This window comes from Scyliorhinus torazame, chromosome 17 (assembly GCF_047496885.1).
Source record: "Scyliorhinus torazame isolate Kashiwa2021f chromosome 17, sScyTor2.1, whole genome shotgun sequence".
NCBI lineage: Eukaryota > Metazoa > Chordata > Chondrichthyes > Carcharhiniformes > Scyliorhinidae > Scyliorhinus > Scyliorhinus torazame.
In genome coordinates, this window is record NC_092723.1 from 112,858,130 (window position 1) to 112,882,560 (window position 24,431).

Genomic DNA, 24,431 nt, shown 5'->3' on the forward strand with positions numbered 1-24,431 from the left:
CAATGAAGGGCAAAATTCCATTTGCCTTCTTAATTACCTGCTGCACCTGCAAACCAACTTTGTGATTCATGCACAAGGACACCCAGGTTGCTCTGTACAGCAGCATGCTGCAATATATCATTTAAATAATAGTCCATTTTACTGTTATTTCCACCCAAAATGGATGACCTCACATTACCAACATTTTACTCCATCTGCCAGACCCCTACCCACTCAAACTATTTATATCCACGGGCAGCACAGTGGCGCAGTGGTTAGCACTACTGCCTCACAGAGCCGAGGTCCCAGGTTCGATCCCGACCCTGAGTCACTGTCCATGTGGAGTTTGCTCGTTCTTCCCGTGTTAGCGCAGGTCTCTCCCCCACAACCCAAAGATGTGTAGGGTAGGTCAATTGGCCGCGCCACATTGCTCCTTAATTGGAAAAAAAATGAATTGGATACGCTAAATTTATTTTTAAAAAACGATCTATATCCCTCTGCACACTTTGCTCTACCACTTATCTTGGTGTCATCTGCGAACTTTGATACATTACACTTGGTCCCCAACTCCAAATCATCTATGTAAATTGTAAACAATTCCGGTCATTCCAGTAAATGAGTTAAACATGACCTGACCAATGGGACAATTTCTATCCAGATATCTCGTTATTTCTTCCTGGATGACAGGCCTATAGTCACCCGCCTTTTGTCTACCTCCTTTTTTAAACATTGGAGTCACATTTGCTGTTTTCCAATCTGCCGGAACCACCCAGAGTCCAGCGAATTTTGGTAAATTACCACGAGCGCATTTGCTATTTCCCATTTCCCTCGCATCTCTTTTGGTACCCTGGAATGCATTTCATCAGGGACTTGTCGACCTTTACTCCAGTAGCTTGCCCAACACTTCCCCCTTGTGATAATGATCGTTTCTAGGTCCTCACTTGCCATAGCCTCCTCGCCATCAATTATTGGCATGTTATTTGTGTCTTCACCTGTGAAGACAGAATGCCTGTTCAATTCCTCAGTATTTCCTCATTTCCCATTATTAAATCCCCGATTTCATCCTCCAAAAGGACCAATATTTACCTTAGCCAATCTTTTTCGTTTTATATATTTGTAGAAACTTTTGCTTTTTTAAATATTCTGAGCTAGTTTACTCTCAATCTTACTTTACAGCTTTTTCCGTGACTTTCTGTTGCCCTTTAAAGATTTCCCAATCCTCTAGTTTCCCACTAATCTTTGTCACTTTATGTACATTTTCTATCAATTTGATACCCTCCTTTATCTCCTTAGATATCCATGGCTGATTATCCCTTTTCCTACAGCCCTTCCTTTTCACTGGTATATACTTTTGCTGAGCACTTGAAGAAAAAACCTCCTCCACTGTTCCTCAATTGTCCGACCATAAAGTTTTGCTCTCAATCTATCGTAGCCAACTCATTAGTCTCCTTTGTTTAAACACAAGACACTGGTATTGGATTTTACCTTCTCACCCTCCATCTATATTTTAAATTCAACCATACTGTGATCGCTCTTTTCGAGAGGATCCCTAACTATGAGATCATTAATTATTCCGGTCTCATTACACAGGACCAGATCTAGGATAGCTTGCTCGGCTTGTAGGTTCCATCACATACTGTTCGAGGAAACTATTGCAGCTACATTCTATGAACTCCTCCACCAGGCTGCCTTGACTGACCTAGTTTGACCAATCGACTTGTAGATTAAAATCCCTCATGCTAATTGCTGTACCATTTTTACATGCATCAGTTATTTCTTTGTTTATTGCCCGCCACATCTTGATGTTATTATTTGGTGGCCTATGGATTGCTCCTACTATTTCTAATTTCCACCCAAATGGATTCAACGTTTTCTCCATAAAACCTAAAACCGATATCATCCCTCACTACCGCCCGGATGTCATCCTTAAATATCAGAGCTACACTACCTCCCTTACCTTTCTGACTGTCCTTCCGAATCGTCTGATACCCCTGGATATGGATATTTAACTCCTAGTCGTGATCACTCTGCAACCATGTCTCCGTAATGGCCATTAAATCAGACTCATTCACAATGATTTGCACCATCAACTCATTTACCTGGTTTCGAATGCTACGAGCTTTCAGGTAAAAAGTGTGCTTATGCTAGTTTTTATATCTTCTTTTTGAATCCTACCACCTCCATTAATGACATCTCCTGAGTTCTTCCCTTTAACTTATTTCACAATTTTCCATGTAGTTGAACCCATCTTCCCACATGCTAACCTGCTGTAGTTTTACCCCCCCCTAATTTAAAGTCCTTGTGACCACCCTATTTACCCTTTCCACTGGCACACTGGTCCCAGATCGGTTCAGGTGAAGACCATCCCAACGGTAGATACCTCCTGTTCCAATGCTGATGCTAATGCCCCATGAAATGGAAACCCTCTTTCCTGCACCAGTCCTTTAGCCACGTGTTTACTTCCCTAATTTTCTCATCCCTATGCCAATTCGCACGTGGTTCGGGCAGTAATCCAGAGAATATAACCCTCGAGGACCAGTTCTTTAATTTAATTCCTAGTGCCTGATAAACCCAAAAAAGTCTTCTTTCCTAGTCTTGCATATGTTGTTTGTCCCAATGTAGACTAAAACAACTGGATCCTCCCCCTCCTACACCAATATCCTTTCAAGCCGGTCAGAGATGTCCCTCACCCTGGCAGCAAGCAGGCAACATACCATGCGGGACTCTCGATCCTGCTTACAAAGGATGCCAGCAATCCGCTTAATTATAGAATCCCTACAACTACCACTTAAAATTTTGCTCCCCCTCTCCGCTTGAATGGCCTCCTGTACCACAGTTCAGTGGTCAGATAGCTCATCCTCCCTACAGCCCTTTTCCTCATCCACACAGGGAGCAAGTACCTCATACCTGTTGGACAAGGTCAAGAGCAGAGGCGCGTCCGTTCCTGAATCAAGGATCCCTCTACCTGCCTTACTTGCAGTCATACCCGGTTGTCCCTGACCACTGACCAAATTTGAGATACTTAATCTACGGGGTGTGGCCGCCTCCTGAAACAAAGCGTCCAGGTAACTCTTCCACCCCCCCCCTCCCCATTGTGCCGCAGTGTCTGAAGCTCAGACTCCAGGTCATCAACTCCAAGCCAAAATTCCTCAAGCAACTGACACTTGCTGCAGAGGTGGTTACTTCAGCTCACAATGGGATCTGCCAGCTCCCACATCATGGCAGCTACAGCACATTGCCTGCCCAGCCATCTCTACATTGTAAATTAATCAATTAGTTTTGTGGTGTATTGTTTAAATTTAGCACAGAGTCCCTATCAGCCAATCAGTTCACAGCTTTCCTGTGATAACTTTCAGTTTTTTTCAGCTTAAGTGGAATCCATGAGGCAAGTTATTTTGTGCTCACTGGGTTCGCCTACTGAGACTGCTCCCGGGAGACTCCTGCTCAGAAGACAGCAATCACCTTGCTGTCTTCCTGGTGACATCTGGTCTCTGAACATGTGCAGCAGTACAATGCGCATGCGCAGGAACTAAAGATGCTGGGGAGCAACAAGAGTAGGTCTGGACAACCTCCCCTTTCACTGCCCGAGGAATCCAGGAAAAATGGCATCCTGAGGAATCCACGCCAAGGACAGGAAGGAAATCTCTGGGGTAATACCAGAAAATCCGGGACAGTTGGTCACCTTGACAACAATGTCTTGGTTTCCTTTTCTAAAAGTTAAAATTCATACAAGAATATAGCTTTTGTGGGTCTTTCTAGCCCTCTAAATTCTTACCTAAATAGCCATTTCTTTATTCATCACAATACACATGCACTTTCCAGCAAGAGATACTGAACAGCAGTAAGGAATGAGAATCCTAGTCGATATTTTTTCTCACCAAGGAACATGAAAGTTACCTGGAGCACAGCCATAACATCCTGGTTATGTTCAAATAACTTCACCACAGAGCAAAGAACAAATCTGGGACTTTTCTAATCTGTACGGGGCTAATCGGTAGCCCATTTAGCTCTGCCAAGTCCCTAGGGCTGAAGCTACAATATTTATTGCAGTCCTCATTTGTACTCTGATGTCACTGCTTCAAACACACCTGGCACATGCACCATAAATTTAAAAGAACTAAACAGAACACCAATTTTTTTTTTTAAAAATCTAACACTTCATTCATACCTGGAATACTATGAATATTTTTGGTCCTCTTATCTAAGGAACGATATGCCAGCATCGGAAGTCAGAGAAGGTTCACTCGGTTGATCCCAAGCATGGAGGGATTTTATTATGCGGAGAGGTTGAGTAGATTGGGCCTATGCTCATTAAGTTTAGAAGAATGAGGGCAGTACGGTGGCGCAGTTGGTTCGCACGGCCTCGAGGTCCCAGGTTCGATCCCGGCTCTGGGTCACACCCAAAGATGTGCAGGGTAGGTGGATTGGCCATGCTAAATTGTCCCTTAATTGGAAAAAAATGAATTGGGTATTGTAAATTTATTTTTAAAAAAGTTTTGAAGAATGAGGTGTGACTTTATTGAGACATATACAGGTTTCAGGGGGCTCGACAGGGTAGATGCTGAGAAATTGTTTCCCATGAGGGACAGTCCAGGACCAGAGGGCAAATCTCAGAATAAGGAGGTCGCCCATTTAAAACAGAGATCAGGAGGAAATTTGTCTCTCAAGAGGGTAGTGAATCGGTGGAATCTTATACCGCAGAGAGCTGTAGAAACTGGGTTGTTAATTATGTTCAAGGATGAGACAGACAGATTTTTAAATCAGTAAGGGAATCAAAGGGTTATGGGGATATGGCGGGAAAGTGAAGTTGAGGGGTGTCATATCAGATTAGTCAAGATCTCATTGAATGGTGGAGCAGACGCGATGGGTTGAATGGCCTACTTCTGCCCTTATGTCTTACGGTCTTAAGGCAAAGATTAAATGCAAAACAGTCAATTTGAAGTAGTAATTCAATCTTAGCTCGGTTGATGTTAATAAGCTTCTGTGAGTGCCTAATGTTTAGGAATTGCAGCTGTTTCATCCTAATACTCTTGCACAATTAACTACTGACTATCGTACATCAGTGTCAATGCAGATAATCTGGATGAATGCGTAACTAATATACATGAAATATTATGCTTAATATAGCACCACAGTGTCAATTTACTGGCTTGTAGAACTCAAATTATAAAGTTGCAGACTTTTGAAAATTCAAAAAAACAGAATCAACAAGAATGTTCGTGTCATAAAGTTTACCTCCACGTCGAAGCTCCGAATCAATGTCAACCAGGTTGAAATTGAATATTGCGAGTGCACCGGTTAGTGCAGCATCACGATGTGCTTTCCAGTATGCACTCTTGTTGTGAGCATTGCAATGGCAAATTGAAGGAAGCTTCCAGTACTGGCACTAATATAGAGGAGAGGTGAAAGGGGAAAGATGTTACAAATTCACCAACCTAAATATTTAAAATAAATTTGCAGTGACAGTAAGCTATTTCTTTCTAATCTGCATTCAATGCAGTAGAGGTTAAAAGCATTGATTTTCCCCAAGCTTATAAACAAACATTTGGTGTGCATCTCAACAGACAAAACCTTTTACTTCAAATTTTCTCTCGTTTCCCTGATGCTAACTTTGATTTCTGTTTACTCAGGCCATCACAACATTTTAACATTGCACTCCTTAATTTTCTGTGAAAATTGCAGCCCATAGTACCCACCTCAGAAGCAGGCTTGTCACAAATGTAACAATAGCACTGCTCACAGAAATTTGAATTGTTGCCCGCAGACTCAGTAGTCTCATTTTCTGTGCGTCTAAAACAGATAAAAATAGTTTATTTTAAATATTTTAAGGAAGAACAGAACAATATTTAAATATTGGAAGATAAATGTTTCAGGGCAGCACGGTAGCACAGTGGTTAGCACTGTCGCATCACAGCTCCAGGGTCCCAGGTTCAATTCCAGGCTTGGGTCACTGTCTGTGCGGAGTCTGCATGTTCTCCTCGTGTCTGCGTGGGTTGCCTCCGGTTTCCTCCCACAGTCCAAAGATGTGCAGGTTAGGTGGATTGGCCATGCTAAATTGCCCTTAGTGCCCAAAGGGGTTGGGTGGGTTGCTGGGTTACTGGCATGGTAGGAGGTGTGGGGTGTTCTTTCCAAGGGCAGGTGCAGATTCGATGGGCAAATGGCCTTCTGCACTGTAAATTGTGTCGAAAATGGTTAATGATTATTTATCTCTGGAAATCAATCAACATCAGATGCCTCACTATCACTTGTGTTGCCACTATCCATGCTGTGCACATCCAAACACAGAAAATCAGGAACCAGAGGTAGTGTTGTTAAACCTTATGCTGTCTTTGGGGAAGATAGCAAACTGGCATTTATGCAGCTCTTTTAAGTAGAAAATGTCACAAATCACTTCAGAGATAGAATCAAAGAGATAAATAGATAGGTGGTCATCACGCCAAAAGGAGGAAATAGTAACAGGTGTGCTCGGTAAAGCTTTTTGACACCAGTTATAGTCACAACGGCACAGAAGGAAGCCATTTGGCTCATCAGGTCTATCCCAAATTTCTGTAGAGCAATCCAGTCAGTTCCATTCCTGAAGCCCTGGAAGTTTATTTTACCAACATGCTTATCCAATTCCCTGTTCAAATAATTGATTGTTTCTGCTTCCACCATCCTCCTCGGCAACCAACTCCAGATAATTATAATTTGTTGCATATTAAAGTTCTTCCTCACAGACCTTTATATCTCTTGCAAAATTGTGTCCTTTAGTCCTTGTACCATCAGCTAATGGGAACAGCTTTTCTTTGCCTTGCCGAAACCAGTTATAATCTTGTACATTCTTATCAAATCTGACCTCAAATTCATTTGCTCCAAGGAGAATAACCCAACTTCTTCAACTGAGCATTGTAGGTAAAGCCCCTCATGCTTGGAAGTTGTCAGGTAAATCCCGTCACCAGGACATTCACCTCCTTCCAAAAGTAGATTTGAGAACTGGACACAATACACTGGTTATAACTTCTGGTGGCGGCATGTAGGTGGAGGTTGAATGTTTTTTTTTGAATTATAAATTTAGAGTACCCAATTAATTTTTCCAATAAAAGGGGTAATTTAGCGTGGCCAATCCATCTACCTGCACATCTTTGGGTTGTGGGGGTGAAACCCACCAAACACTGGGAGAATATGCAAACTCCACACGGACAGTGACCGAGGGCCGGGATCGAACATGGGACTAAGGCGCCATGATGCAGCAGTGCTAACCACTGTGCCACCATGCACTGACTGGTGGAGGTTGCATCTTAAGTGGCTCTGGCTAGAGTCTCTGGTTATGAGACTTTTGTGCCCGGTTTCAGGGGCGGTTTGTGGATGAGTCAGTGTGGGAAGTCATAAGGATGACAAGGAATGTCGAAGCCTCAAAAGAAAGGTGCTGGAAAGATAGGGGTGGGGGGCGCGAGTGAACATCCGCCAGCGAGTGAGGCTGCGAGTCGTGTAGGAAGAAAGATGGTGGAAACTCTAACCGAGGTGCTGACAGTGGAGTTTGAGAGGCTGCTTGCCAAGCATATGGGGGTGCTTCGGAGGGAGATGATGACTTTGCTGAAAGATTGGGTGGAGGAGGCGATTGCCCCAGTAAAGGCAGTGGCAGTAGTGATGAAGACGTTGTTCAAGGTGCGGAAGCAAGGAGAGAAGTTGGGGTGGAGGAGGCATTGTCGCAACACAGCAACCAGCTCACCTAGAGGATGAGGAGCTGCGGAAGGTGGCAGAGTCCAACAAAGGGCTCAGAGCTAATGGAAGACCTGGAAAACAGGTCTAGGAGGCAAAACCTGGGGAATTGTGGGCTTGCCCGAGGGGGTAGAGGGCCCGAGGCCAACCGAGTACTTTGTGAAGATGTTTGCGGAGTTGATGGGCGGGAACCCTCCCGCTAGGAGGTGAATAGGGCACATCGGTCGCTCAGGCCGAAACCGAAAGTGAATGAGCCACCAAGGGCAGTTATATTCTGCTTTCACAGCTACCACGTGCAGAAAGTTGAGCTGGGAGAAGCAGAAATGAGCCATCGGAAGTGGTGCCACCGACAGCGCACGTAACCCCGACCCCCTACACGAGCCTGCCTCCATTTTTTAAAAACTAAATTTAGAATAGCCAATTATTTTTCTTTTCCAATTAAGGGGCAATTTAGCATGGCCAATCCACCTAACCAGCACATCTTTGTGTTGTGGGGGTGAAACCCACGCAAACACGGGGAGAATGTGCAAACTCCACACAAACAGTGACCGAGAGCCGGAATTCGAACCCGGGTCCTCAGTGCCCAAGACCCAGTGCTAACCACTGCGTCCACATGCCACGCCTCCATCTTTACCCACAGAACCTCCCCTTCCTTTCTCCAGCTCGCACCTTCGCCACCCAATAATAATACAACATGTTTGGGAGGCATAATCCGCACCCCGCCATCCTCCCTGCAGAACCACCCTCCTAATCACCCCACCCCCAATGAACGAGGAGATCAACTTGGCTATCCCCCTGAAGAAGGACTTCCATAAAAAGACCGGCAGGCACAAAAATAAAATCAAGAAATGCTGCAAAACATTCATTTTAACTGCCTGCATCCAGCCGCCAAAGACAGAAGAAGGTTTCCCCACCCCAGCAAAACCGGCCTTCACCCTCCCCACCAAACTAGTGAGATTGTATTTTCGGAGCCCGCTCCAATCTCGGGTCACCAGAATGATAGTTCTCTTGCCCGGTCCGCCCCCACCCTTACTCCCGGCGGAGAGAGCATAAAATATTTGCTCTTGCCCAAATTCAACTTGCACCTCGAGAATGTCCCAAATCTCTGGAGCAGCTGACGTGCTTGGTTCCGAGATATACAAGAGCAGATCATCTGCGTACAAGGACACCCTATGGTTCGCCCGGCCCCCTCACTATCCCCTTCCACAGCTCCAAACTCTTTAACGCAATGACGAAGGGCTCTATAGCCAAGGTGGGACAAAGGGTACCCCTGTCTCGTACCCCAAACCAGTGCAAAGTACCCAGAGTTCATGCTGTTCGGCTCCTTGTACAACAGCCGCACCCACGCCACAAACCTCGGATCAATTCCAAAACTCTCCAATACTGCTATCAAGTAACCCCACTCTACCCAATCAAATGCCTTCTCTGCGTCTAGCGCCATCACCACCTCCGTCTCCTTTCCCTCCGCCGGAGACAGGACCACATTCAACAACCTCCCCACATTAGAGAACAACTGTCTTCCCTTCACGAACCCCATCTTATCCTCCCCAATCTCCTTTGGGGAGACATCCCTCCAACCTTGACACCAACATCTTTCCCAATATCCTGGCATCTACATTCAGCAGAGATACAAGTCTACATGACCTACATTACACTGGGTCCTTAACCTTCTTTAACAGCAACACAATAAAAGCTTGCCCCAATGTTTGTGCAAGACACCCCTATCTATTGCATCCTCAAACATTCCCACCATCAACGGCGCCAACATGTCCTTAAATTTCATATAAATTTCAACTGGGATCCCATCGGGCCCCGCCGCCTTCCCTGCATCTTCCCAATCACCTGCTGCTCCCCCACCAGCCCTTCCAACCCTGCTCTATCCTTCTCTTCCCGCCTCAGATACTCCAACCCGTACAGAATTCTCTCACTCCTCCCACGGTGGCTCCAACCTACATAAATCCCTATCAAACTCTGGCTCCAACCTATATAGATCCCTATAAAATTCCTTGAATACTTTGTTAATCTGCACCCACTTCAAAACAGCCCTGGTGCAATTAAAACCCACAGATTCCTCGATCACCTTCCCAATCTTATCGCAGAAGCTCTGGTCCGCTAACAACCCCACATCCATTCTCCACCTAGCTTCCAGGTCATCCCCTTCTCCAACCAATCAATGCAGGGCAACCAACACGGAGCATGGATCGAAATCAGAATTGCTGAGTACTCCAGCCATTAGCGCGTTCCTCACCATGAAAAAGTCAATCCTCAAGTACACCTGGTGTACCGGGGAGAAAAAATGAATACTCTTTGTTCGCTCGGGGAGAACCTCCACGGGTCTACTCCGACCATTGGAGCCCCGCCAACACCTTCACCCCCACTCGACTGTGCCAGCGGGCGCGGCTGAAACCAGCTCATCTTCGGTTCCTGCACCATGTTCCAATCCTCCCCCACTATCAAGTCATGGGTATACAGATCCTGGATGGCACTCGGCACCCTCTTCACAAACCCCACAACATTCCAGTTGGTGCCGTGTACACTAGCCAATGCCACCAACCTCCCTCTAGAGCCCACGTCATTATCATGCACTGACCCCCTGGTCTGCCACCACCTTCTCCATTTGAAATTTCACCCTCTTGCCCACCAATATACCCCACCCCCCCAGCCGTGCTATCGAATCCAGAGTGGAAACACTGACTCACCCAACACTTCCTAAGCCTCACCTGATCCCTCACCCTCAGATGGATCTCCTGCAACATCCCATCGGCTTTTAAGCTGAAGTGTGTAAAAACCCTTGATCTCTTTACTGGTACCCCTCCCAACCCCTTCATGTTCCACATCACTATTCTGACCACCGCACTCCAGTTCACTAGCCAACCTTCCGCTTGTTAGTGTGGAGGTCTCTGCCCAGGCCCCCCTCCTCCCAATCCCCTCCCCCAAGACCCAGACCCTGAAAACAAAAACAAACAAAACCAGTGCCCCAGAAAACCGTCATAACCCCAAAGCCCAATGTAATTGTAACCAACTATAAACAATCCCCTCCCCCATTCAACCAATCCAAAAACCAACCTGTTTCCCCCACAAATACAGAACAAGAAACAACCAAAAAGAGAGATAAAGGCACAGTCCAAGTCCCAGTCCGATCTCTCATTCCAGTCCCAGTCCTTCCGAACGCCTCCACCACCTCAAAGTAAAAGTCCCTCAAAGTCTGGGTCACCTTCAGCTCCACTGGGTCGGCCACGCCAAACTTCACGCCTTTGCAACAGAGTGCCGCCTTCACCCAACCGAAGGCCACCCGCCTGCTTGCCAGTACCACCATCAAGTCTTGGCATATTCCAACGCCTTCCACTTCACCTCAAGCCTTTGCTCCACCCAACTCAGGACCTTCTCCTTAACACGAAACTTACAGAAACATATTATAAACTGCCCTTGGTGGTTAGTTTGCTTTTTGGCTTGGGCCTTAGCGAACGATGTACCCTGTCCAACTCATATCAGGAGAGTTCTTCCCCCTACTCCAACAGCTCTGCCAACATCTTCTCGAAGTACTCGGTCGGCCTTGGACATTCCACCCCCTCAGACAGGTCCATGATTCGTACGTTCTGCCTGTTCTCCAGGTCCTCCACCTTGGCTCGGATGGGCGAGGAGGTAAACCGTTCACTGTACTGCGACAGAGCTTCCTCCACCCACTTCAATTTCTCTCCTTGCTCCCATAACTTGGCCGATGTCTTCGACACTGCCTTCACCAGGGCAATAGCCTCCTCCATCACAGCCATCATCTCCTTCCGCAGCACCTTCATATGGTTCGTGAACTGCCTCTCAAATTCTCTGGCCCATCACCTCGGTCAGTTTCCACTATGAGGACAGTGGCCACACCCAGCGATCCAGCCTCCGCCATCTTTCCTCCTGCCGGCTCACCTGTTCACTCAATCGCCCCGTTCTTTCCAATGGCTTTCTTCTGGGTCTTCAACACCCCCACCTTCCTTATACCTTCCTGCACCAGCTCATTCAAAAATTGCCCCTGAAATGGAGGATTAAAATCCAAAAACCAGAGCCTCGAACAGGAGCCACCCAACGTGCGACCTCCACCTACATGCTGTCACCAGACGTCCTGGTAAACTTCTTCTATACCCTCTCCAAAGCATTTATATCCTTCTGGTAGTGTGGTGACCAGAATTGAACACTATATTCCAAGTGTGGCTAACTAAGGTTCGATACAGCTGCAGCATGACTTGCCAATTTTTATACTCAAAGCCCTGTCCGATGAAGGCAAGCAGATTGTATGCCTTCTTGACTATCTTCTCCAGCTGCGCTGCCACTTTCAGTGGCTGTGCACCCAGATCCCTCTGCCTGTCAATACTTCTGAAGAGTTCTGCCATTTACTGTATATTTGGCACCTGTATTAGACCTTCCAAATGCATTACATCAATTTGTCCGGATTAAATTTAATCTGCTATCTCTCCGCCCAAGTCTCTAACCGACCTATATCCCACCGTATCCTCAGATCACTATCCACAATTCCACCCACCTTGTGTCTTCCGCAAACTTACTAATCAGACCAGTTACATTTTCCTCCAAATTATTTATGTATACTACAAACAGCAACGGTCCCAGCACTGATCCCTGAGGAACACCACTAGTCACAGCCCTCCATACAGAAAAGTACCCTTCCACTGATCACTCTTCTTCGATGACCGAGCCAGTTCACCTCTGATCCAATGTGACTTCACCTTCTGTACCAGTCTGCCATGAGGGAGCTTGCCAAAGGCCTTACTGAAGTCCATGTAGACAACATCCACTGCTCTATCTTCATCAAACACCTTCGTCACTTCCTTGAAAAGCTCGATCAAGTTAGTAAGACACAACCTACCCCATACAAAATGCTGCCTCTCGTTAATACGTCCACTTGCTTCCAGATGGGAGTAAATCCTGTCTTGAAGAATCCTTTCCAATAATTTCCCTACCACTGATGCAAGGCTCATTGGCCTATATCCTGGAACAACATTAGCTATCCTCCAGTTCTCTGGGACCTCACCCGTAGCCAGTGAGGATATAAAGATTCCTGTCAAGGTCCCAGCAATTTCCTTGCCTCCCTCAGTATTCTGGGGTAGATCCCATCAGGCTCGGGGACTATCTACCTTAATTTTTCCAAGACGCCCAACACCTCCTCCTTTTTGATCTTAATGTGACCCAGACTATCTACACATCCTTCCTCAGACTCATCATCCACCAAGTCCTTCTCTTTGGTGAAAAACGATGCAAAGTACTCATTTAGAACCTCGCCCATTTCCTCTGGCTCCACACATAGATTCCTATAAAGTGAAGTGTAAACTTTTTTTATTATTATAAATTTAGAGTGCCCAATTCATTTTTCCAATTAAGGGGCAATTTAGCGTGGTCAATCCACCTACCCTGGGGCGAAATCCACACAAACACGGGGAGAACGTGCGTGAAGTGTAAACTTTCATACCTGGTCACAAAGGAGGGAGATGCTGTCCTTACAGACTCCGAGACCCCGGAGAAAGAGAGAGTGAGTAAGTGTTGATTGTGTATGTTCGGGAAGATGATGATGGGACATAATGGGACTTGAGATTTGGAATACAAGGAGTCACCAAATTGGATCTTGCAACTAAAGTCCATTTGATTATGCTTGAGGATTGGGTGTGGGGATTTTTGTTTAAAAAAATTTTTAAGAAAGGACTCACAGGTTCACCCTGATGTAGCAGAGAAAAGGGAGCCTGGTGAAATACCTAGAGGGATTTGGATCTACAAGGCTACATTTCTGCTGAGAGTGGGGTGTAATGTATAGATGCAGTGTGGGGTTTTTGATCATGTTAAAAAGTTAATACATTTAGTGTATTTGTTGCCGACTAAGTAATGTTTCAGTCAATGTTGATTTTAGTTTATTTATTACATTAAAAGTGTTAAAACTTGAAAGCTTGTCATGTGATCAAGCTTTCCACAGGTAAGTGGGAAATCCACATCTTTAAAAGTTATCAGTCTCGATGGGGGTTACAACAAATATCTCACCCATTTCCCTGTAGATATGTGCAACACAGAGGTGTTAATCTTCTGAAGGATAAAAGGTGACTTGTTTGGAAAGTAGAAAAAACTGAGCCAGGGCAGAGGGGATGTATTACATGACATTTAGTCAAAAAGGCACTGATGAGGGCAGCATGTGGCACAGTGGCTAGCGCGGTGACCATGGCGCGGAGAACGCAGTTTCAAATCCCGGCCCTGGGTCACTGTCTGTGTGGAGTTTCCACATTCTCCCCATGTCTGTGTGGATTTCACCCCCTTCAACCCAAAGATGTGCAGGTTAGGTGAATTGGCCATGCTAAATTGCCCCTTAATTAGATAAAAAATAATTGGGTACTCTAAATTTAAAAACAAAAAGGCACTGATGAAGCAGCGAAGATTAATTTTGACTAGGAGTGTGCATGATGCTGACTCAAAGTTCAAAAATATCTTTCTTTAGGGCGGCACGATGATGCAGCGGTTAGCACTGCTGCCTCATGGCAGCCGAGGACCCGTGTTCGATCCCGGCCCCCTGCCAATGTGGAGGTCGCACATTCGCCCAGTGTCTGCGTAGGTCTCACCTCCACAACCCGAAGATGTGCAGGGTAGGTGGATTGACCACACTAAATTGCCCCTTAATTGGAAAAAAAATGAATTGAATAGTTTAAATTTCTTTTGAAATATTTCTTTTGCATCAGTATATTAAAAAAGGATACATCTTTTTAAATTGTTGAATTGAAATTAATGCACCCAAAATTGGCCTCGAGTCGGTCTCTGAATTTAATGAGGCTATGGCAGTGGATTACAGAGAATTAACATTGCTGTTTTGCAGACAAAGGAGATACCATGAAAGGGAGATGTCTACGTTTTTTGACTGTAGGCCACTCACATCTATCAGAGTCTTGAATGCCGACACAAGATTAAATTCAAATATTTCCATGCAGTTGCATACATCAGGGGCGGCACGATGGCACTGTGGTCAGCACTGCTGCCTCACAGCGCTGAGGACCCGGGTTCGATCCTGGCCCCGGGTCACTGTCCGTGTGGAGTTGGCACATTCTCCCCGTGTTTCCGTGGTTACACCCCCGCAACCCAAAGATGTGCAGAGTAGGTGAATTGGCCACACTAAATTGCCCCTTAATTGGGTAGTCAATTTTATTTTTAAAAATAAATAAAGAAATAGCTCAGACCAAAAGGTGATTTAAAGATGACTGCCAATGAGGAAACAATCTTAAAAATCTCCAGCGTTAACAAATTCAAATGGAATAATTAGCAAATAATAAAAACAAATGTCAAAATAAAAAGCAACACTAACTATTGGAAATTTGAATAAAAAACAGAAAGTACTGGAATATTCAGGTCAGGCAGTATCTGCAGAGAGAGGTTGATGACCCATGTTGGGCGACGTGGTAGCACAGTGGTTAGCACTGTTGCTTCACTGCGCCAGGGTCCCAGGTTCAATTCCAGTCTTGGGTAAATATCTGAATAAGTCTGAACGCTAGAGCCCAAACTTTTCCATCATTTCCTCTAGACTGACAAACGCCCCTCCAGGAACAGATCACCCATTCTCTCCAGCCAATTTCCTTCCTACCCCCAGAAAGTGGCATCCAATCTGGCAGGCTCGAACAGATGATTGGCACAAATGGGAACCAGCTTCGATACTGACCGCACTGGCCCCAATTTAAAATGCTGTCGAATGTGTCTCCATATCTTCAAAGTGAAAACACGAAATGTGACGAACACGGTGTCGGTGAGAATGGGAGTGCGGCCATCCCCAATGCCCTCAGTCCAGACCCCCTACATGACCTCAATTCTATCTGCACCCAAGTGGCTCCTGGATCATTGGGCGGCACGGTAGCACAGTAGTTAGCACTGTGTGTGGCACGTTGTCTAGTGTTACTGAAACAGAGAAACCCATTGTTCAATTTGTTGGTGCGTACCAGTTAAAATATACCATTAGTTAACCGATAAGATCAGTTACTGCATTACAGACATATAATCACTGCAAATAAGATGGATCCTCAGAGATGACTAAGCATCAAGTGTTACAAACTTGAAAATCTTTCACACCCAACTAGTTGTTTTCAATCAGCCCTCAAAAGGTACATACATAAAGTCTTGCTCCACACAGTCGTAACGTGCATGTGGCATCACATTGCCCTTTTTACTGTATGTAATGGCAAGTCCGCATTCTTCATCAATTACTTCAGTGCTTTTTTCCTTGGCTGCATCAGCAACTTCTATGAAAAAATTGAACAGATTTTTTTAACCAAAACTCTACTATTCACAAATTAATTTGCTAGACTGCAGAATACAGTTATAGGGCTTTTATGAAAGTCATGTAACTAAATGTCGGCATCGCCGGCTGGGCCAGCGTTTATTGCCCATCCCCAACTGCTTTGAACTGAGTGGCCATTTCAGAAGGCATTTAAGAGCCAACCACATTGCTGTGGGTCTGGAGTCACATGTAGTCCAGACTGGGTGAGGATGGCAGATTTTCTTTCATCAAAGGACATTAGTGAAGGAAATGAGTTTTTACAACAACCAACAATGGTTAGGGTTGACTTTTAATTCCAGCTTTTATTGGATTCAAATCTCACCATCTACCATGGCAGGATTTAAACCCTGCGAGGACAGTGAGCTCTGCACATGAGCAGTGGGAGAGACCATATCCAGAGTGGAGAACAGCCAGAGTGAGTTTTAAATTCAAGAAAAACAGATATAATCGCTTTACATACGGTTGAGGGGAATGATGCCTCAGGGGAAAATTGCAACAGCCGCATTTGTGACGGTTGGTCCTGCTGCAGAAGGGAGGAGTAAAAAGTATGGGAATGCAATAGTTATTGGGGATTCAATTATAAAGGGAATAGATAGGTCACAAATGCGACTCTAGGATGGTGTGTTGCCTCCCTGGTGCTAGAGTCAAGGAAGCCTCGGAGAAGTTACAAGACATTCTGGAGGGGGAGGGTGAACAGCAAGTGGTCATGGTACATATCGGTACCAATGACATAGGTTTAAAAAAAAAAAAAGGGGGATGAGGTCCTAAAATATAGGGAGCATAAAATATAGGGAATATAGGGAGTTACGAAAAAAGTTGAGAGGTCGGACCTCAAAAGGTAGTGATGTCAGGATTATTACCAGTGCCATATGCTAGTCAGTAGAAATAACCAGGATATATCGGATGAATACATGGCAAAATTAGAGATGCATGTGATAAAGGAACATCTGTAATAATGGGTGATTTTAATCTGCATATAGATTGTGCAAATCAAATTCGCCACAAAACTGTAGAGGAGGAATTCCTGGAGTGTATACAGGTTGGTTTTCTGGACCAATACAATGAGGAACCAACTATAGAACAGGCCATCTTAGACTGGGTACTGTGTAATAAGAACAGAATCATTGCCAATCTAGTTCTGCGAGACTACTTGGGGATGAGCGACCATGTTATTTAAAGGGATGACAGTGGATGGGCAATGGCAAACATTCAAGGAGCGCATGGGGGAACTGCAATATTTGTTAATTCCAGTTTGACACAAGAGTAAAATAGGAAAGGTGGCCAATCTATGGCTTACAAGTGAAATTAGAGATAGTATTTGATCCAAGGAAGAAGCATACACATTGGCCAAGAAACACCGATCTGAGGATTGGGAACAGTTGAGAATTCAGCAAAGAAGGACCAAGGGATTGATTAAGAAGGGGAAAATAGAGTAAGAGAGTAAGCTTGCAGGGAACATAAAAACTGACTGTAGAACTTTCTAAAGGTATGTGAAGAGAAAAGGATTGGTGAAGACAAATATAGGTTCCTTACAGTCAGAAACATGGGAATGTATAAAGGGGACAAAAAAAAAAAATTGGCTGAGCAACTAAACACATACTTTAGAAATGTTGGGGAATGCAGCGTTTAGTGTGGAGGAACTAAAGGAGATCAAAATTAGTAGAGAAATGGAGTTGGGGAAATTGATGGGATAAATCTCCAGAGCCTGATAATCTACATCCCAGAGTACTTAAGGAAGTGGCTCTAGAAATAGTGTATGCATTGGTGATCAGCTTCCATGATTCTAAAGACTGGGATAGTTCCTGCAGATTGGAGGCTAGCAAATATAACTCCACTATTATAGACCAGTAAGTCTGATGTCGGTGGTGGGGAAATTTCTAGAACCCAACAAATTCAGAGCACTTAGAAAACAGTGACATGATTAGACAGTCAGTATGAAGTGTGAAGGGGAAATCATGCTTAGCAAATCTACTGGGCTACTTTGAGGATGTTACTAGTAGAATTGACGAGGGGATGTGGTATATTTAGACTTTCAGAAGGCTTTTCACAAAGTCCCTCATAAGAGATTAGCATGTGAAATTAAAGCACAGGGGGTTAGGGGTAGTGTATTGCGCTGGACAGAAAACTGGTTGGCAGACACAAAACAGTAGGAATTAACGAGTCTTTTTCAAATAGGCAATGGCAGTGACTAGTGGGGTACCGCAGGGATCGGTACTAGGATTACAATTATACACAATATATATTAATAATTTAGTTGAGGGAACAAAATGTAATATCTCCAAATTTGCAGATGACACCAATTTGGGTGAGAGGGTGAGCTGTGAGGAGGATGCAGAGAATCCTTCATTGTGATTTGGACAAGTTGCGTGAGTGATCAAATATTTGCAGGATTAGGCTATTGAGTTGGATGATCTGCCTTGATCATATTGAATGGTAGAGCAGGTTCGAAGGGCCCCCTCCTGTTCCAATTATCTATGTTTCAAACCTTGGTCCCCAGAGCATTACCCTGGGTCTCCGGATTACTAATCCAATGACAATACCACAAGTCCCCACCTCTCCCTTACTGAAACCGATTCAGCTCCATGGAGTATGATCCAGCTCAACTGAGGACAGTAGAAACATCAGTGTTTCTTTGGAGTGTGCAATAAGCAAAAGCAGACTCTCTTCTGAATTGGGTTTCATGGATATTCCATAACATCCGCTCCGCCCCAAAATGTTTTAAAATGATCAAATGGGAAATCAAAACTTTGTACTGCCGACATGACAAATGCATGTATTTTACATTCACAATGTATATTTCAAACAAAACACTGGACAATTTTTTTTTAAAAAATGCATGTTACCAAAAAGTCAGAGGAATTACAATATTTTACAAGTTACAGAACTGTGGATCGGCAGCTCCTTCACCGCCCCAAACATGGTGCCCCTCATACCAGATAACCTACTGCTTCCTCTGCATGTCAATCAGTGGGGTGATAAAAACAGCTGGTTCCTGAGTAAACTGTGTTGCAAATGTTGTATTTAAGGAGATGTTAGATCAGTACATGCGAGAAAAGGAATAGAAGGATATGCTGATAGGAAGCTTATATGGTGCATCAATGCTGGCATAGACCAGTTGAACCCAAATGGTTTCATAATGTGCCATAAACTCTATATAAATCCCACGTGCAAAAAACTATCGCTGACTCCTCCAAATCTGAACAATGAGCATGAAAAAAAATAGCAGCTCCGATGGAACAGTAAAGACGCAATTGTGGAAAAGTAAAAATACCTCACTGGGATCTAGATAGAAACATTTTTTTAGAAATAAATTTAGAGTACCCAATTATTATTATTTTTTTTCCCAATTAAGGTGCAATTTAGCATGGCCAATCCACCGAACCTGCACACTTTTAGGTTGTGGGGGTAAAACCCATGCAGACATGAGGAGAATGTGCAAACTCCACACGGACAGTGATCCAGAGCCGGGATCGAACCTGGGGCCTCGGCGCCGTGAGGCTGCAGTGCTAACCCACTGCGCCACCGTGCTGCCCTCAAATGCAAATTCAAGTGTTTTTTTTTTAGGTAATGAGGAATATTGCCTTTGTCAACCTTTCGGACCCGATTACCCTTTGGGTAAATAAAATGTTCAACTCCCCTCCAATTTTGTTACTGATTGTTTTTAAATCTATTCCTCCCTGGTTAGCAATCTCTTTGCCTTGGGAAATAGGTTCTTCCCATCCTCTCTAGACCCTTCAGTTAAATCTCCCCTTTCCACCAAAGAAAACCAACCCTAGCATTTTTAATCTTTCCTCATTACTAAAGTTCTCCATTTCTGGATAACATCCTTGCAAATCTCCTGTGCCCGCTCTGGTTTGTCATCACATCCTTCTTTGAATGTCATGACCAGAACTGCGCACGCTACTCTTGCTGTTATCTAATATAGTGTTTTATACAGTTCCAGCATAACCTCCCTTCTCTTATTTCAATCTGTCTGCTAATGAAAGAAATCATTGCGTATTCTTTCTTAACCACAGTGGTTAGCGCTGCTGTCTCACAGCGCCAAGATTCGGGCCTTGGGTGACTGTGTGGAGTTTACACATTCTCCCAGTGTCTGCGTGCGTTTCTTCTGGGAGCTCCAGTTTGCTCCTACAATCCAAAGATGAGCAGGTTAGTTGGGCTTATGGGGGTTACAAGGATAGAGCTGGGGAGTGGGTGCTCTTTCAGAGGGTCAGTTCAGACTTGGTGGGCCATATGGCCTCCTTCTGCACTGTAGGGATTCTTTGGATCTATCTACCCGCCCTATCTTCAGGATCTGCAGACAGGTGTTCCACAGTTCCTCTGTCCCAATATGTTTTTCAACATCCTGCCATATATTATATTCATGGAAGCCTTAAATGGCAAGACAATGATCAAAATTAATGATAAATGATCAATAGACAGACAGTACAATTGGAATGATAACAGTTGGTGCAAATGGGACTGATAGAAAGAAAGTAAAGTGGAGAAAATTAGTAAAAACCTTTTAAAAAAAAACTTGAGTCCATTTTGTATCATTTTGGTGGCAGATTATTACAAATGTATGAATCATCACTATATCTACTTGATGTAGCAAATAACAAAGTTATAAACCAATATTTTGAGATTTTAGATTAACCTAGAAAAGAAATCCAATACTGTGTAAAGGTCAACAAGAACTTTTAAGTGGGTCTCGCCAAAGAATATTTGTGAATTATTGCTGCACATTAAAATGAAAATAATCCATTGACACTTGGGCACAATTTTGTTATAAAGGGCAGTTTGATGTTCTAATTTTAATATAAATGTGCACAGACACTTTGGATGACATTACTTTAGTGCCAATTTAGTTATTTCATTAAATTATCTAAATGACTGGTGCACAGGTCAAGTTGACAGCTGTCCTGGACTCATTTCACCCTTGGTCGCTTCAAATTCATTTAAAACTTCTTCAAGAAAAAGGGACACGGATTTGAAAATTTAAATGCTGTATTTATTTTACAAACAATGATTGGCTACACAGTTTGAATGTTAGGATTCACATCACAAGAATTTAAAAATTAAGTAATGGTTTTCAAATCGTAATTTGGAGTTCCGTTGCATTGATCACGAAAGGGTGAAACACAAATTGCTGGAAATACAAACAGATCAAGCAGTGTTCGTAAGGAATGAAAGAATAATGTCTAAAGTTTGTCATCTTCAATTATTAAAGTCAGACCTGGAGAATTTTCTACAATAAACACTGAGGTTTCACCATCATTCTCTCCTTCGGTGTCGCTGATTATAATAACACTCTCCTCTGGCTCCATCTGCAGTCCCACTCACCACTGTAAAGAGAGAAATTCACATTGTGAGAATGATGATTTTATTGAACTGTCAGTGTTGTTCTTTTCTGGTTTGATATAACAGGATTCCGTCATTCTGCCTCAACATTGCACATTAGCCGTGAAATCCCAGTGGAGGTCCAAATACACATTAAAACTTTGACACTTCCCACAACAGTTATCTGGTTCCTTTGACAGCACCTTCCAAACCCATGACCTCAACCAACTAGAAGGACAAGGACAGCAGATGCACTGGAACACCACTACCTGCAAGTTGCACTCAACATTCTTACCTGGCATTATATTGCTGTTCCTTCACAGTCACTGGGTCAAAATCCTGGAACTCCCTTCCTAACAGCACTCCAGTATACCTACACAACATTGCCTGCAGCAGTTCAAGAAGGCAGCTCATCACTAACTTCTCACGGGCAATTGTCTATCCAGCAACATTTACATCATTAAATGCTCGTCTATCCAGCAGTACCTACATCAGGTGAACGACTAAATAATGAAATGCAATTACATTTGGATAAATGAAGGTTTAGGAAAAAAAGCAATATTGGAACTAGTGAGAATTTCTCTGAGCCAATTTGTAATAGTGCACGCTACTGAGTAGCCTGTACCTGGATTGTTAAAGTGGCATGCAAAAATGGACCAATAATGGGCTGAAGCAGCAAGAGGTACTTCAAAATGCAACAGTAAAATTGGAACTAATGGTATACCTGGACCAAAGTAAGTAAAGCTTTCTCCTTCTCCAAAACATCTGCAACACCCACATTTTGGTCAGTTTTATCAATAACAGTGGAACAATCTATATTATGATATAACTTTTGTCTGCTGCATTTTTCCGATTGTTCAGTAAATTGATTCATGGGGCAAGGCCTGGCATACACATTGGCGGACCCGTGTCTGTGATGCACACGAGGCAGCCAACCAGTGGTGGCAGGTTGGGTCCCAATGGGGGAGCCCAAAGTTACCCTTGCTGGAGGGATCAGGGGTGGGTTGAACAAGATACCGTGGGAAGGGACAGAAAGACAATGGCCTGGAATGGATGGAGACGGGGAGTATGAGGGCACAAGACAATTAACTAGGGGTTGGGGGTGGTATAGGAAGAAACGGGGATGGAGATGATGAGGGAGTTGATATGAGAAAGATGAAAGAAATGGGCATTGTGTGAGAAGGGGATTTAAAATGGTTCCGTAAGATACGCATTTCACAGCAAATATGTTTTGAGAGTCTCTGCTAGTATGGAAATAATTCAGTTCCTAGTGTTAGCAAAGCCACTACCTACACTTACCATAATGCCCCCATTTTAGCACAGGGCTAAATAGCTGGCTTTTAAAGCAGACCAAGGCAGGCCAGCAGCACGGGTTCAATTCCCGTACCAGCCTCCCTGAACAGGCGCCGGACTGTGGCGACTAGGGGCTTTTCACAGTAACTTCATTTGAAATCTACTTATGACAATAAGCGATTTTCATTTCATTTTATTTTAAATGTTGATTTGCTCCTTTACAAACAACATTCCATATTCAAGACTTGATGTTAATGTTAGCCAATACAGTTCTTAAATTAGCCTGCAGAAGGAGTGGCTGCAGAAGGTGTGACTGAACAGCCAGGAAATACCTGCCATTGGATTTTATGTCTGGTTTACTCTTGGGTGTACTGCAGTTTGAAATTGTGCTAATTTAAAGTGCACATGTACAAATGTAGGTTTACCACATGATATTAAATTTCTATTGATAGCGTCTTTTTCTTAAAATTGTTCACTGTGCTTACTTCCATTTGAAAATGTTCATTTATGTACTGCCTTGAACAACAGAGTACCTGAAGGAACATCATCAAGGAGTAAATAAACATTGCATGGGGCCAAAATAAAGGAGCTATTAGTAGGACTAATCACAAGTTTGTTAAAAGAGGCAACTTTATGGACAATATTAAAAAGGAAGGGAATGAGGTGGATCTGCAGATGTGTTTAGGAAGGGCACTCTAGAGCAAGAGGCATCGGTTGTGTTCGGAGATCTTTTAAATGCAGTTAAATAATTGCTCGTGGACTTCCGGTTGCGGCTATGCAGAGCTAAGTCGCACGTTCGGCAGCTCCCGCTTGGAACGTTTTTTGAGCTCTTTTCAGGACCGCCAACAGCATTTTTTCGACATTTCCCGGTGTGGGAAGAAGATTGCAATATTCCCCCGACAGTGTATGGCTTGGACCAGGAGCTGGCCGACAAAAAAAAGTGGTGGTGAACCCAAAGAAAGTGCGAGGGAAGAAGAGCAAGGTGGCGGCGGGCGGGGACCAGGCAGCGTGGATGCAGTGGGCGCAGGAGCAGCAGGAGGCTATCCAGTGCTGCTTCAGGGAGATCAAAGCGGACCTGCTGGAGCCGATGAAGGCTTCTATCGACAAGCTGCTGGAGACCCAGACGGCCCAGGGGGTGGCGATCCGCGAGGCCCGACAAAAGATCTCCGACAAAGAGTGAGATCTTAGGCCTTGCGGTAAAGGTGGAGGTGCACGAGGCACTCCACAAGAAATGGCAGGAACGGTTCGAGGAGATGGAGAATTGGTCGAGGCGGAAGAATTTGCGGATTCTGGGCCTCCCGGAGGAGCTGGAGGGGTCGGACGTGGGGGCCTATGTGGTCACCATGTTAAACTCACTGATGGGAGCAGGGTCCTTCCAGGGGCCCCTGGAGCTGGAAGGGGCTCATTGAGTGCTGGCGAGGAGGCCCAAGACTAACGAGCCGCCGCAGGCGGTGCTGGTGCGGTTTCATCAGTTCGCTGATTGGGAGTGCGTGCTCAGGTGGGCCATGAAAGAGAGGAGCAGCAGGTGGGAGAACGCGGAGGTTCGAATATACCAGGACTGGAGTGCAGAGGTGGCGAAGAAGAGGGCCAGGTACAATCAGGCGAAGGCGGTGCTGCACAGGAAGGGGGTGAAGTTTGGCATGCTGCAGCCGGCACGACTGTGGGTCACCTACAAGGACCGGCACCATTATTTTGAGTCTCCAGAGGAGGCGTGGGTCTTTGTTCAGGCCGAGAAGCTGGACACAAACTGAGGGTCGGGATGGGTGGTCGGGGATTGTTGTTGGTGTGTTACATTTTGAGGGGGGGTTCTTTGCTCTGGTTTCCTTTTGGTTCGGTGTGGGTGGTTAGGGTG

At 44.6% G+C, this 24,431-nt stretch overlaps 1 protein-coding gene across 10 annotated transcripts in view; it reads right to left on the reverse strand.

Annotated features, from left to right (window-relative positions):
• The window catches only part of LOC140394074 (uncharacterized), a 139,515-nt gene that overhangs the window by 77,713 nt on the left and 37,371 nt on the right, over positions 1-24,431 (reverse strand). For 8 of the 10 annotated variants that reach the window (XM_072480899.1, XM_072480900.1, XM_072480897.1 and 5 more), the window contains exons 2-5: positions 21,183-21,291; positions 15,800-15,929; positions 5,676-5,769; positions 5,215-5,365 (exon numbers count right to left, since the gene is read on the reverse strand). In XM_072480899.1, coding sequence (XP_072337000.1) covers positions 5,215-5,365; positions 5,676-5,769; positions 15,800-15,929; positions 21,183-21,273 — 466 coding nt within the window. In that variant the 5' untranslated portion in view covers positions 21,274-21,291. The remainder of the gene's footprint in view (positions 1-5,214; positions 5,366-5,675; positions 5,770-15,799; positions 15,930-21,182; positions 21,292-24,431) is intronic. The other 2 variants (XM_072480893.1, XM_072480896.1) reach the window with 2 other exon arrangements.